Below are 16,174 nucleotides of genomic sequence, written 5' to 3'. Positions count from 1 at the left end.
ACAACTTAGTTGATTAGTTTAAGGCATGTGTGGGACAGAATACACAAGTAGTGTATAGTGCCAGCCAAAGTGTCTGGGTCCAGCCAACACCTTTGTATCAAACTGTTAGCATTTCTATCAAACTCAATACAATGTGCTAATAGCCAGGGTTGTCATGGATAAGATCCTGCAACCCATTGTGAAGAATAAGATTTCTCAATTCTTAGGAGTGTACAGTAAAATAGGGCAAAGTCAGCATGGTTTCATCAACAGGAGTTCATGCCTGACAAATCTGCTAGAATTCTTTGAGGAAATAATGAGCAGGTTAGACCAAAGACAGCCAATGGATGTTACCTATCTGGACTGATAAGGTGCCGCACAGGCAGCTACTGAGTGAGATAAGGGCCCATGGTGTCAGAGGCAAGGTGCTAGCTTGGCTTGGAGATTGGCTGTCTGGCAGAAAGCAAAGAGTGTAGATATAAGGGTCCTTTTCAGGGTGGCATCCGGTGACAAGTGGTGTTCCACAAAGGTCAGTGTTGGGACCACAACTTTTCACTTCATAGATTAATGATTTAGATGAAGGAACTGAGTGAATTCTGGCTAACTTTGCAGATAACACAAAGATAGGTAAAGGGACAGACAGCATTTAGGTGGTGGAGAGGTTGCAGAAGGATTTGGACAGATTAGGAGAGTTGGCAAAGTAGCAGCAGATGGAGTACAACTTGGGAAAGTGTGAGGTCATGCACTTTGGTTGGGAGAATAGAGGCATGGACTATTTTCTAAATAGGTAGAAAACGCCGGTCCAAAGAGACTTGGGAGCTCTAGTCCAGGATTCCTTCAAGATAAACTTGCAGGATGAGTCAGCAGTTAGGCAGGCAAATGCAATGATGGTATTTATTTTGAAAGGACTTGAATATTAAAACAGGGATGTACTTCTGAGGCCCTATAAGGCTCTTGTCACCCACATTTTGAGTATTGCGTGCAGTTTTGGGCCCAATATCTCAGAAGGTTTATGAGAATGGTCCAAGGAATGAAAAGTTTAACATAAAAGGAACATTTGAGGACTCTGGGTTAATACTTGATGGAGTTTAGCAGGAGAGAAAGTCTAATTGAAATATACAGATTAGTGAATGGCCTGAACAGAGTAGATGTTGGGAAGATGTTTCTTTTGGTAGGAAAGACTAGGACCCAAGCCTTTAAGTACAGGAAAGTCGTTTTAGAACAGAGAATGATGAATCTATGAAATTCATTGCCACAAGGGGCTATGGAGGCGAGGTCATTGAGTATATTTAAGACTGGCGATAGTTAGATTCTTGAGTATCAAAGGGATGAAAGGTTACAGGAAGAAAACAGAAGAATGGGGCTGATCGAATGGTGGAGCAGACTCGATGGGCTGAATGGACTAATTTCTGCTCCTATGTCTTATGGGGTTGAGTGTTTTATATTACAAAAATATCAATACTTATTTCTCCATTAACTATTTTCTTTTCTGCATTAGGGATACTGATATTTTCTGTTTATATGTGTAAGGAAATAATAGGCAAAATATAATGGAGGAAACCACTTGACCACAGTTCTGTTAGTTCCATGACAGATGATATTTCAAATACCTTTAAACACAAGAAATTAACATTCTGGCATTTTACCTGTAAATTAGCAAATATCCAAAAAGTACTATTCATGACTTGTTGCTTTGGTCCAATTTCCAAAATAATTACAATCAACTTTGGAATACATAGAAAAAGTCATCAAGAAAAAGAATGCTAATCCATAATTTTGAGCAGTTTATGTCTTAAGAATAAATACTTTCGCAGAATGTTTTAATACTACAGTTCTTTGTCGTCAGTGGATAATACAATATGCACTTACCAAAGGAGCAGCCTGTGATGGGTGTAAGCTGGGACTAGGTGCAGTTGAATACATATAATTAAACAGACGGTCAATTTTCCGAAGAGGAACACCGCCGCCTTTATCAGAGATCTACACAAGTTACAAGATAAATTATTAAAGGGAAAGCTAAAACAAAACAGCTACCTTCCCCAATAGATTCTATGCATGCCATGAAATGTTGAAGAAAAATTGACCATTTCTTGTATATAATCTAACTTTATTATTCAATTGAATTTCCAACTGTGAAGGTTAAGAATAGTTTTTCCACTAGAAAATTATCTTTTTAAGTGGACTTAAATGTGCGTCCAAGAAAATTTCACAAAACTGTACCCTCAAGACAATTGCAAAAAACTACAGATGTTTGAAATGTGAGACAAGAAAAGAAAAATGTTGGAAAGTCTCAACAGGTGACTCTGCATCTGCACAGCGAGAAAATAGTTCACTTAGATTCAGATTTTAGTATGAAAGAAATTAAACTGACGGAGATGCATCAATGGTTACTCTCAGGAGATGTATCAAGAATTAATAACAAAATACAGTTACTGAGCAAACTGTATGTTTACAATTCGCCAGTTTTATTTTAGCTCTACCCACTACTCTTTGAAATAGTAAACCATTTGAAAAGCAAAATTTATTCACAAACAGGACTGAAAAATTTACACGAAGGCAGAACCACAATTAGCCTTATATATGACTAACAGTGCAGAATTAATTAGAATTGCTTCACCCTTTTTCCGTTCTCTCCAGTCTATCACATGTCATCATAAAATAAAAGAACACTACAAAGAAAATGCACGATTCTGGAAATGCTGCTTTTGGATTTTTGGAATGCACTTGCAGCAATCAAATTGAAGGCAATGATAATCCCATTTAATGCAGAAAATTTATCATTTGCACAAATTTACATAAATCAAGGTGACACACTTCAATTACCAGAGCCCAGATAAGACTGATCTCTTTAATTATAATCTCCCCAAAACTGTCAACTTTAAAACTTGCTGAACAATTAACAACAAATCTGCACTGAAATGTAAACTGACAGTCCAAGTGCAGAATGTTGCATCAGTTCACTTTGACTATAAGAATGCCTTGGTAATCTAGACTTGCTGTCAAGTTATTATTATCTTCAAAATAGTGCTCAGTAAAGATAAATAACCCTTTAGCACTTTCCATCAATGTGGCATCACTTTTTAGTTAAGTATACTTTTTGCAGAAAATTAAGAACAAATGCAGCTATATATTCAACATAATATAGAAAATAAAAAAGTTTTAAAATTGCTGTACTTGCCTTAATAGACAAATCTTCCTTTCCCAATGTCACCAAAGTTTTGATAGGCGGGTAACCTTCTTTTCTGCCTTCATGAAGTTCCACAGTAGCTCGCATTGAATTCTGTGGTAAATAGAAATCCTATATATTAATCTGATATTGTCAAGGATAAATTAATTGATCCTGCATTTTCAGGAAGTCTAAATGGTGTGCAAGCTGCAGAGGAAGACTTAATTCGCCAAGTTTTTCTAATTTACTTTTTCATTTAATTGCTTTGAAGGCCAGGGTTGCATCTGGCATTTCCAAAGAATGGTCAGTGGACTTGGAACATTAACTCTATTTCTCTTTCCACAGATGCTGCCAGACTTGAGTTTCTCAGTAATGTGTTTCTTTCAGATCTCCAGCATTCACAGATCTTGGTTTTATATGATTACTTTAAAAACACAACTATGAAGTGCAAAGTATATTCACAAGTTAAAAAATAGATACTGAGATGGGAGACAATAAAAATGCCAATAAGCAAAATAATGAACTTATTTCCCACAAAACTGTAAATAATTCATCAGTCTGTATTAGCCACATTTGCATTATGTTGAGTTATTCATGGCCTGCCTGGCAGGATTGAACAGTAGAAGCCCCCATCAAGATGTGAAAACATGTAGGTGAGAAGCGTTGTTACTCTGCAGCAAACTGAACAGGGAAACTTTTGCCAGTCTCAAAACAAGAACAGTTTCTGGATGTAGGTTTGCTTGCCGAGCTGAAAAGGTTCATTTCCTGATGTTTCATTAACTTACTAGGTAAATCTTCGGTGGACTTTATGCAAAGCAATGCTGAAACTTACTGATTTATATTTATATAGTTTTGGGTTGGTGCTGTCATTTCCTTTGGTGATGTTATTTCCTGTGGTGAAGTCACTTCCTGTTCCTTTTCTCAGGGGTGGTAGATGGGGTCTAACTCGATGTGTTTGTTGATAGAGTTCTGGTTGGAATGCCATGCAGATATCAACATTTACCAACAAGTAGCAATAGACCCGACCCCACAACTAGAGAACCGAATCACAGCCTTACTCAAAACACTTCAGAAATCTGGACAAATAAATAAGACCGACTTCCAAAAAATGAAACCAGATGGATCCAACACACCATGCTTCTATGGATTACCCAAAATTCACAAACCAGGAGCCCCCCTCAGACCTATAGTCTCACTACCTAGAACACCAACTTACAGATTGGCCAAGGTGCTACATGAAAGACTAAAACATTTAGTAGAAGGCTCACGCCACTCCACCCAAGAATTCCTGAAGACCATTAAAGACACTAAGATAGAAGAGGATGAAATAAGGGTCTTCTTTGATGTAACAGCCCTGTTTACCTCAATCAACATTAACCTGGCCAAGGAAACACTGACTACACTATTAGAAGACCCAAAGACACAGACACAAAACACCACTAACTTCATCAACAAGGAGAATATCATCAAGCTAGTAGACCAATGCCTTACCACCCACTTGACCTTCAACAACAAAACTTACAGACAAACCAATGGAACCCCATGGGATCTCAGATATCAGGGTTCTTAGCAAAGGCAGTAATGCAGAGACTTGAGCAAACAGCTCTGCCAACCATCCAACCCAAACTCTGGGTCCACTAAGTGGATGACAACTTTGTCATCACTAAACGAAACAAGTTGGAGGAAACCTTCAAGACCATCAATAATACCCTTACTGGCATAAAATTCACTAAGAAGAGGAGGAAAACAACAACAAACTGCCATTCCTGGATGTCACAGTAGAACGAACAGCCAATGGGGAACTTCAAACCAGCGTCTACAGAAAAACAACAGATACAGACCAAATATTGAACTACAGAAGCAATCATCCAAATACCCACAAACGAAGCTGCATCAGAACATTTCAACGAGCCAAACACACACTGCAGCACAAAGGAACTAAGCAGAGCAGAAGAAAATCACCTATACCGGTGTGTCCAAAAAGAATGGGTATCCAATGAACAGTCCGCCGATTTCTCAACAACAAACCCAAACAAGCAGACAAAACATGTCCAGAAACCCTAGCCACTCTCCCCTACATCAAAGACATCTCAGAAATGACTGCCAGACTACTCAGACCTCTTGGCATCATGGTAGCCCACAAACCCACCAACACACTAAAACTGCAGCTAATGAACTTGAAAGACCCTATGGAGACAATGAGCAAAACTAACGTCATTTACAAAATACCGTGCAAGGACTGTAACAAACAATACATTGGACAAACAGGCAGAAAACTAGCCACCAGGATACATGAACACCAACTAACCACAAAAAGACATGACCCTCTCTCACTAGTATCCTCACATATGGATGACGAAGGACACCACTTCGACTGGGACAATACATCCATCCTAGGACAAGCCAAACCAAAGACATGCATGAGAATTCCTAGAAGCATGACATTCCAACCGGAACTCTATCAACAAACACAGAGTTAGACTCCATCTGCCACCGCCTGAGAAAAGGAACAGGAAGTGACTTCACCACAGGAAATAACATCACCAAAGGAAATGACATCACCAACCCAAAGAAACCCAAACATATAAATAGAAAGCAGGAATTTTCAGCATTGCTTTGCATAAAGTCCACTGAAGATGTTACCTGGCAAGGTAATGAAACATTTGAAAGTGAACCTTTCAGCTCTGAGCAAACCTACACCCAAAACCTCAACCTGAACTACAAATCTTCTCAAAACTCATTAAGAACAGTTTCTGGTAGGAAATACTTCATTTCAGAGTATCTGAGAATAGACATTAAAATGTTAGCCATTCAAGTGACCAAAACCTGAGGAATTAATATGTGATCAAACCAGTCAAAACAATTAAATCAATTAAGCTAAGCAGGATGACTTACTGATGCAGGTAAACAGCAAATTCATTCCACAAAGACAAGTTTTACATTACTTAGTGTGGAAACAGGCCCTTTGGCCCAACAAGTACATTTACTTGCTTCAAAATAAAGCGATGTTTTAACTCAAAACAAGCTTGGACTTGTCAGATATTTCCTTGATATGTTTCCAGAAGTTTGGAGCAATACATATGGACATTTACAATTCATAATACAAAGCAGGTATGCAATTTTTATACCTAGCTTGCTCTATCGTACAAGTAGATATTGATCAAAACGTGCCTACTCTTGCAAAAAGGGAAATGGCATAATTTACCAAAGTGATGAATGTCAATGAAGAGGAGAAAGTAATGTCTATGAGGCATGATTAGAACAGATACAAACGTAATTTCTAGAATGCATACACAAAATGAACAGTTGAGCCATGGTACCAGAATGAATTGGTTAACCATTAAAGGTGGTTGCAAGTCAAACAACATCAACAATTTGTATTTAATAGAAGAGGACATCTCAGTGCTCACAGGAACCTTAAACAAAATTTGGCATGAAACATTATAAAAGGTGATTTTAGCGCACATGTCAGCAGCCTGACTAAACAGGTAGGTTTTAAGGAATGTCTTAAAGGTGAGAAGTGAAGTACAGAAATTGAGACATTAGAGCTTAGGTTATTCACAGCTTAAGGCATAGCCACCAATAATAGGGCAACTAAAATTAGACAAGCTCAAGTATTGGAGGAAGCATGCCCAGTGGAGATGACAGGTTAGGGTCAGATGAATTAGAGTCATGAAGTCATACAGCACAAAAACAAACTCTTCAGTCCAAGTTGATCAGACACCCCAATCTGACCTCGTCTCATTTGCCAGCATCTACCCTTTCCTCTAAATCTTTCAAATTCATATACTCATCCAGATGTCTTTTAAATGTTGTAGCTCCTCTGGCAGCTCATTCCATACACACCACCACCCTCATGAGTTGTTCAACAACTTGTAAGCAAAGACTGAGAAATTTAAAGTAGAGATGTTGCTCAACTGGTGGACAATGTAGATCAAGAAGCTCAATTCAGTTGTTGTGCATGGCATGTTTCATCAGTGCCTGGCTCCTTTAAACTTTATTTGTGTATTCATGCATGCGTATTAATCATCATTGAATGAGGCATGCAGGTTTTCACCCAGGGTGCTGCACTGATAAATAGAGTTCTGTGGAAACTTTGGCAAATAAAACTTTGTGCAAGTTGGAGCATTGGTAATTTTGGATTCTGTAAGGTCAAATTGATTTGAAAAGTGGAAGGCTGGTGTGAAGTAAGGGTAGAGTTGGATGGGTGATGTTATGGAGGGTGGAAATAAGCTGCTTGAGTAAGTAAATGAAGCCACTTAAATATAGTCAACTACTATCACTGATTTAAATCTGTTGAAGTGTACAGTCAGATAAGGGAAAAATTGCTATTGCCCTTGCAGCTGTCCAGATACCATCACCCACCATCAGCCGACCCTCGCCCAATTATTGAATTTGCCTTCACGGGTGCCTCACTGCCAGAGGCCTGCTAACATCCCCACTGCTACCCAATGTCAGCCCTGCCAGAAGCTTCTGAATCAGATTCACTGGATTTGAGCCTCAGAATTCCCCCACTGGCCAAATACCACCACTGCCTGACACCTCACCTTTGAAGAAGGGCCGCCACCACCACCACCACTACCACTACATCAGACTCCCTTCCTAAATGAACCACCCATTACCACAGAGAAACAGCACTCAGGGAGAAGTGTGCTGGTCAGTGCTGCTGCTCCTTTGTGGCGGAGGGCTTGAGCATTCAAGTCCCACCTCTAGATTGCTCATGCACAACAGCTCAGTGCACATGCTCAGAGACATTGAGCAGTCTCCATGGAGGAATCCAGGATAAATGGCAGGTCAGGGAGTCTTGGACATTAAACCAAATTCCGGAAGGATCCTAGGTTGTTCACCATGAATAGGTGATTGATTCAAAAGCAGAAATCTGGAAATCATTCATTCTGGCTCCAAAAAGATGTGATCAGTGTATGTCTAAAATAGAGAAAAGCTAAGAAACAGTACAAGTTGAAAGAGAGTTGACTGATCACTAAAATCACTCAAAATAGTTTTGTGTGTCTGGCATACAGAAAATTCAAGAATGGTTTGAATGCAAGTTTCAGACATTTAGAAGAATTGATACAGTGTCTAAAGAGAACTGTTCTACTGGTTGGGAGACAAGGCTAAGGGTGTGTAACTGCAAAATCAAGCATAGGTCATTCATGAGGAAAGTTATATAACACAATACAGAAAATATAATACAAATAAATAATAAAATTTAATGAAGCACTTCACCATCACTTGAGGTAATTGGGGATAGGTCGCAGAAATTGGCTTTGTGGGCAATGTCTACTTCCTGAAGGATAAAAGCTAAATGCAAAAGTAAAAATGTGAAGCTTTCCCCCAGCAATAATTTAATTTATACTGTAGCATAATTTAGAATTGTAAATTGGAGAAGGACTTTTCCTAACCTTAGCACAGATAAGTAATGACATTGTTGGAGGGTGGAATGCATTTGTGGGGTTAAATGACCTATACTTGTTCCGAGAAGTGGTGTAGAAATTTAAGGAAACAGCACATTTCAAGTGCACAAATTTGTTACACAAGTTTGCAGTACCTGCATTTTTTATAAAATAACTCTACATATTAATACCAAATTTAAAAGTTGGTGCTTAATGTTCATAAACATTCATCCAGGAAGACAGATAGCACCATAACAATGGAACACCTTAACGTGAAAGTGCAAGTATACTTTCCTCACTATTATACTGGTGAACAAAAATTGCTGACTTACTTTAAAAAGTTCAAACAACATGTGGAAGAGATGAGAGGGTACATACACCACTTGGATTGGTTTCACAGATGTTTTAGCTAAAATAAATACACAAGTTCATTAATTAGTTATACTCTTCTTTTGCATGATTCTACAGTCAAAGTATTCCAAACATGGAAATTTCCAATTTTGATTTGATGACAAATTCAACGACCATTCATTCAAACTTAATCAAGCTAATTAGCAAACATAACATATTTTGATTTTCTGGGAAGATGGCTAATTAAAGCATCAAAATAAATATTGTGGAGGAGCCCAGGAGTTTGTTTGCATGTCATTTCAATAATTAGAGAAGCACTAACAAACAAGTTCAATATGTTTGCAATGAACAGAGGAAAAACAATACGCCCATTGATTCAATGCACCCTTTGGAAAACATTTTTAACCAACTAGTCTAGACATGTTATGACACATGACAGCAGCAGGTGGAACTTGAACCTGGACTTTTTGGCCTGGAGGTAGGGACACTACCATTGTGTCACAAGAGCCCAGGTTTTTGAAAGGATAATACTGGCCAGTGTGGAGCAAAGGCATCATTTAGTATCATCCTTATCAGCTTAGTGAACACAGATGGTTGACAAATGCTATCATTCAGGTCATTGTTAGTTCGCAAAATATTTGGTTAACCAGCACATCCAAGGATCAATCAGTACTTCCAAAGTAACCCAACAATCAGTTGGCTAGCACAGCAGATAACTCATCAACATTAGTCCACTGAAAGCAATTGAGATGTGATAAATTCATATTCCAAGTTGAATTAGAATCATTGAATCCCTATAGTGCAGAGAAAGACCATTTGGCACATAGAGTCTGCACTAACCCTCCGAAGAGCATCCCACCCAGATCCAGCTGACCACCTTAAATTATAACACCTCATTTACCATGGCTACCCACTTAGCCTGCACATCCTTGGATACAATGGAGCAATTTAGCATGGCCAATCCACCTAACCTGCACATCTTAGGACTGTGGGGGGAAACCGGAGCAACTGGCGGAAACCTATGCAGACGCGAAGAGAACACGCAAATTCCATATAGTCACTCAAGGCTGGAATCGAACTTGGATCCCAGGCACTGTCAGGCAGCATTGCTCAGCAAGGAGCCACCATGCCACTCAATGACATGGAATGACAAATTTTGTTTTTGTTATTATTATTCATTAAATAGTCAATACATTTAAACTTAATTACTTCAATTGATTTTTTTTAACAAATCAATTCTAAACTAGAGAAAACTTGCAAATATTTTTTACCATTGAACTCATCAATCTCCAGCTCTGGAGATCCCATATAGTATTGCTCACATAACATCTTTGCAGTCTCATATGCATCTGTGTTAAAAAAAAATTGAAAATCATAAGTGTACATAGCATAAAGCACATGTAAACTGCAAGCCAAGAACATCGGCTCAGTCTGTGAATAGAACTTTACTTGGTCACTAATGCAAAACCAAAGGACAACCGATGACAGATATCTGAAATAGCAAAAACTTTCATGTCGAGAATTCATGTCATCTAGTTTCTATGGGTGATAAGATGGGATAAAAACAGAAAATGCTGGAAATACTCAGCAGGTCTTGTAACATCTGTGGAGAGAGAAACAGAGAAACGTAAAACAATAACTGTTTCTCTCTTCAAAAATGTTGTCAGACCTGCTGAGTTTCTCCAGCAATTTCTGTTTATAGCAATCCTCCCTTCCACCTGATAGAAGCTAGATGCATGAATTCTCGAAGTGGAAGTCAGAGTGGATAGCTGGCAATTCCATCACTGCTAGCTCCTCCAGACCTCCATCTTGGACATGACAATTTATGTCTTAAGGCATGCTCCAGGGCAGCAGCAGCACACATTCCACATCAACAGGCATAGACATTCCCAAGCCAGCCTCTCTGCAACATCATGACACATCTTGCAGGAAACTTCTGTATTTCATTGTTGCACAGTGAAGCATACTGGCAATTGAAATGTTGCCGTCAGCTCACAGATTGAACCAGGCTGAATCTTAAGGCTGCTGCTTGCTTTCTTAGCGTTCACTCGCTCAGCATCCCTACCTTATCTTTCAGACTTTTGCCCCACATCCAGAGCTGAAAAATGCATTGCACTTCCCTTTTTGTTTGCCTTTTAGGACGACAAGGAAGCTTGTCATGATTGTCAGCAAAGATCAGTCAAGGGGTAGGACATGTGTAGGTTTAAGGTGCCATGCTATGCCAATCTCACGGCTCTACCATGTGGCAGCGTAAGTGGCAAAACACTGCTTCAATCAAATGGCTACATCTCAAAAAATCTTTAGGGGAATAGTCCTCAATTGAGTCAAGGGAGACAGCCTTCAGTCAGAGGATCTCAGTGAAGTCAGTCAAGGACAACCTCCAATATCATTCCAGGGGCTTAGGTGTGGTCATTCAACCACTTGGGCTGTCAGGGTCAGGATCCTCTCTTCATGGCAGGGGTGAGGAACCCAGTGTCAGGCAGCCCACCATCTGTCTTTTTCTGCCCTATTATGAGCTGTTTGCTGCTGTAATGAGAGAAAGGGAAGGACAGAGTGAGATGAAAGTGGGTGGCACAGCTGTTAGTGCCAGGACAGATAAGGGAAAGGTGGTGAAGTGTCTCTAGTGAGTGAATAAATAGCACAGAGGCTATACAGAGTTTGTGGTAAAGGGGCATCAGTTGACTAAGAGCAAGTGAGGGAAGATGTTGCATGCAATATCAAGAACACAAGCCTTACTGGAATGTGTGTGCAATAGCAGAGTGAGAGTGAGAGTGAGAGTGAGAGTGAGAGTGAGAGTGAGAGTGAGAGTGAGAGTGAGAGTGAGAGTGAGAGTGAGAGTGAGAGTGAGAGTGAGAGTGTGAGAGTGAGAGTGAGAGTGAGAGTGTGAGAGTGAGAGAGTGTGAGAGTGTGAGAGTGTGAGAGTGTGAGAGTGTGAGAGTGTGAGAGTGTGAGAGTGAGAGAGAGAGTGAGAGTGTGAGAGAGATAGCAGAGGGTAGATGGCATCATCTAAAATGAGAGGTGATGCATTTTGAGAAAGCAAATCTTAGCAGGTCAATTACACTGAATGGTAAGGTCCGAGGGAGTGTTACTGAACAAAGAGACCTTGGAGTACAGGTTCACAGCTCCTTGAAAGTGGAGTCGCAGGTAGATAAGATAGTGAAGACGACGTTTGGTATGCTTTCCTTTCTTGGTCAGAGTATTGAGTACAGGAGTTGGGAGGTCATGTTGCGGCTGTACAGGACATCGGTTAGGCCACTGTTGGAATATTGCGTGCAATTCTGGTCTCCTTCCTATCGGAAAGATGTTGTGAAACTTGAAAGGGTTCAGAAAAGATTTACAAGGATGTTGCCAGGGTTGGACAAGTTGAACTGTAGGGAGAGGCTGAACAGGCTGGGGCTGTTTTCCCTGGAGTGTCGGAGGCTGTGGGGTGACTTTAGTGGTTCAGTGGTTAGCACTACTACCTAACAGCACCAGGGTCCCAGGTTCAATTCTAGCCTTGGGCGACTGTCTGTGTGGAATTTGCACATTCTCCCCATGTCTGCGTGGGTTTCCTCCGGGTGCTCCGGTTTCCTCCCACAGTCCAAAGATGTGCAGGTTAGGTGAATTGGCCATGCTGAATTGCCCAAAGTGCTAGGTGCATTAGACAGAGGGAAATGGGTCTGGATGAGTTACTCTTCGGAGGATCAGTGTGGACTGGTTGGGCCAAAGGGCCTGTTTCCACAGTCGGTAATCTAATCTAATCTAAAATTATGAGGGGCATGGATAGGATAAATAGACAAAGTCTTTTCCCTGGGGTCAGAGAGTCCAGAACTAGAAGCCATAGGTTTATGGTGAGGGGAAAGATATAAAAGAGACCTAAGGGGCAACTTTTTCACACAGGGGGTGGTATGTGTACGGAATGAGCTGCCAGAAGAAGTGGCAGAGGCTGGTACAATTGCAACATTTAAAAGGCATTTGGATGGGTATATGAATAGGAAGGGTTTGGAGGGATATGGGCTGGTAGGTGGGACTAGATTGGGTTGGGATATCTGGTCGGCGTGCACAGGTTTAACCGAAGGGTCTGTTTCCATGCTGTACATCTTTATGACTCTATCTACCATGATAGAGCAAATGTAATTGACCTTTTTGCTACATTGCTGAGCATTTCTTCAGAAGGCTGAATCCACACTGATCCAAATGGCAATCTCCGAACAGGCTGGTAGGGTCTGCTGTCACGGTCTAATCAGCCAGACTTGTAGGAAGGGGACACCTGCCTCTGTACCACAGTATCCAGCCGGACATCCAAGTCCCTGTCCACAAACAAATTTTCCTTTATCTGCCATAAAGGTGCTTGATCAGATCCACAACAATCTTTTTTTAAAAGTAGTGCCAGCACCAGGGATTGTGGGATATCTCAGCAGTAATGAGTATTTCTGGCTATGACAAATGGGACAGCTGGGCTAGCAATGGACAAAAGAAGCACCATAGGTACATAGCAGGTAGATAATGAGGTAAGTTTGGGATGACTGCCTGAGAAAGCTTGTAGACAGAAATTCTCCATGAGACAAGACAAAAATGACACTTTGCCAAAATAGGTTAAGATTTCGTCCAAGGTTTCAGTTCTCATGAAAAGCAATCAACTTTTAAAAAAATTAACTCTTTGCCCCTTGACAGACACCTAGCCTATAGGACATTTTCCACATTTTTGATGTTGCTGTTGTCATGTGAGTATTCAGTTATACAGACAGCAAAAAGAAGTTCCAAGTTAAAGAACAAGCAATAACAACTCAGGTGTATTAGTTTCCAACATTTTAGCAACTAAGAAGTAAACGACAAAAATTATTTCCTAGTTGGACAAGTGCCTTACAAATACACTGGCATAATCTTTGAATTTGCACCTTTAATCTATCCCTAAATAGCTTTAGAATAGTTCTAAGCCCTCTGCAGCACACTGGACTGGTTGAAAATATTTAACATATTATTTGGCTTTCAAACTCAATTTTATGAAATCAAAGAATATGTAACAGGTGAGGGTACATATTCAAGATGTAACCCATAGCCACATGCAGCTTGGGAACTCGGTTCCATGAGTTTAAAGTCAACTGAAGTACTGTGAGTTGGTTAAAGTTTTCAGACATGACTTTAGTGGTGGCAAGTGATTTCAAACTAATGATTTTCAAAGGTGACTTTAAAGAGATGACACAGAGGTGAAGCACAGAGACATTTAGGGAGAAACTACCAGAAAACGTCGGGCCTGTAAAGCTCAAGTCACTTGCGCCAAAGGTGTGACAACAGGGAAAGGCATTCACAAGAAGCCACTGTCAGCCAGTGAAGGATTGAGTTGGAAAAATGGCGAAGCTGAAACAAGTCAAGACATAAAGAAGGTAAAGGCCATAAATGGATTTATATACAAAGATGGGAATGTTAAATTAGAAATGTGGGAACCAGGAGCCAATGTAGGTAGAAAATGTGAAACAGATTTTATGCAGGATAGAAATCAGGAAGCATAGAAAATAGGGAGCAGAGATAGAACTGAGTTTCGGATGTGATTAATGCATGGAAACCATGCTGTGCTATGTCTAAGACCAACTCCATTAATAAAAGGCAATGTACAGTTCCTTGGTCCCTTGTTTGTATACATTTCAGGCATATGCCTGAACAGTTTTGATGTCTGTACTATTACAATAAAAGATCTATTTAAACATGCATATGTGTCAGCCATCCAGCATATTGAACGTTTTAGTACTAAATCTAATCAATTTCAAGGTAAAAGTCTATCAAATCTATATGATAAAACAGTCTGAACAAATTTAGGTTAACACTTCGAAAGCTCTTAGTTAAGTTTCTTACAGAAATTTTCTTCATGGTGTTTCTCACCTTTAACAACATCAGCAACATTGCAGTTCGGATCTATACTTCCAATATGCTTAGGATGTGCTGGATTTGTGTCACCTCCAAAGAGCAGAGCTACCATAATAAAAAAAAAGGGAAAGTACAATCAGAAACTCTTTAATAAGAAGTTGACTGGAATTAGATAAACACACAAAATGTAAAAACAAAAATCATTAAAATGTTGAGTTATTGTATTTTCTTTGGTACTTGAAACTACAATATTATAATAGCCCTGGTCTGCAAAAAAGGCATTTTAAGATGGTCAAAATATTAGAATTACAAAATTGTACACTCAGGTATTTAGAAACAAAATTGCTTATTCTGTTAAATATTATGGAAGTTCTCTCAGATAGTGAAAAATGAGTGCTCTATGCCTTACTAACATTTACAGAAATTCAATAAAATTACACAATTCAATTCTGCACTGGGAATTCATCTTATGTGCGACAAGATGTTCATTGTGATAAATAACCTTCACATATGACTGTGAGATACAGTTGCAAGTCATCAATCCTCATTGATAAACTATTTCTTTTGGTTAGCAGGGTATCTTAATAAGATTAAAGTTTGAGACTATCCAATGCAAATTATTGACAAATTGAGAATAGTGAGTTTCTTTTCACGCAATGAGGAATACATACAGTCCCTATAAAAACACAATACTTTTTAAAATTCTCCAAGTAATTGTGAAAGCACAGGGTGTAAGACCAAGGTACATTCTGGTTACTATAATCAATAGCACATAAAGAAATGAATCAAGTCTAATCAGGTTTAAAGCAGGGCGACCATTTAATATCCACCTATTAACACTTGAGAATATGGAGATGGGCCACTTTCTTGAACTATTTCAATGCATGTGGTGAACGTATGACCATACTCTCTAAGATATTATTCCAATATTTGGGTCATACATAAAAGTATGGAAAATTCACTAAAGGGTATACAATGGCTGCCAGTAAAGAATCAATGGGCAGTGCAGGATGGGGAGCAGAAATCCAACAGAAAGATTAGGAAGAAAACCAATGCAAAACAAGCAAACCTAATGTAATTTACAAAATACCTTGCAAGAACTGTAACAAATACTACATTGGACAACAGGCAGAAAACTAGCAACCAGGATTCATGAACATCAACTTGCCACAAAATGATATGACCCACTCTCACTAGTATCCTTACGTACGGATGAGGAAGGACACCACTTCAACAGGGACAACACATCCATCTTAGGACAAGCCAAACAGAGAAACGCACAAGAATTCCTAGAATCATGGCATTCCAACCAGAACTCTATCAACAAACACATTGACTAGCATCCCATTTATCACCCTGAGAAAAAGAACAGGAAATGACATCACCATAGGAAATAATGTCACCAACCCAAGGAAACCCAAAAACATAAATAGAATGTAGGCTA

General features: G+C 39.5%; 1 protein-coding gene across 1 annotated transcript in view; it reads right to left on the bottom strand.

Annotated features, from left to right (window-relative positions):
- Positions 1-16,174, bottom strand: part of pdk3a (pyruvate dehydrogenase kinase, isozyme 3a) — a 70,690-nt gene that overhangs the window by 18,307 nt on the left and 36,209 nt on the right. The window contains exons 5-9 of the mRNA XM_043700759.2: positions 14,746-14,835; positions 10,161-10,238; positions 8,871-8,947; positions 3,158-3,259; positions 1,849-1,959 (exon numbers count right to left, since the gene is read on the bottom strand). Of these exons, the coding sequence (XP_043556694.1) occupies positions 1,849-1,959; positions 3,158-3,259; positions 8,871-8,947; positions 10,161-10,238; positions 14,746-14,835 (458 nt within the window). The remainder of the gene's footprint in view (positions 1-1,848; positions 1,960-3,157; positions 3,260-8,870; positions 8,948-10,160; positions 10,239-14,745; positions 14,836-16,174) is intronic.

Source organism: Chiloscyllium plagiosum, unplaced genomic scaffold, assembly GCF_037043375.1.
Source record: "Chiloscyllium plagiosum isolate Xiang-an unplaced genomic scaffold, Cpla_swu_hap1 HiC_scaffold_12, whole genome shotgun sequence".
Taxonomy (NCBI): Eukaryota; Metazoa; Chordata; class Chondrichthyes; order Orectolobiformes; family Hemiscylliidae; genus Chiloscyllium; species Chiloscyllium plagiosum.
The sequence above is the reverse complement of the archived record's forward strand: the minus strand, read 5'-3'. Positions and strand labels throughout refer to the sequence as shown.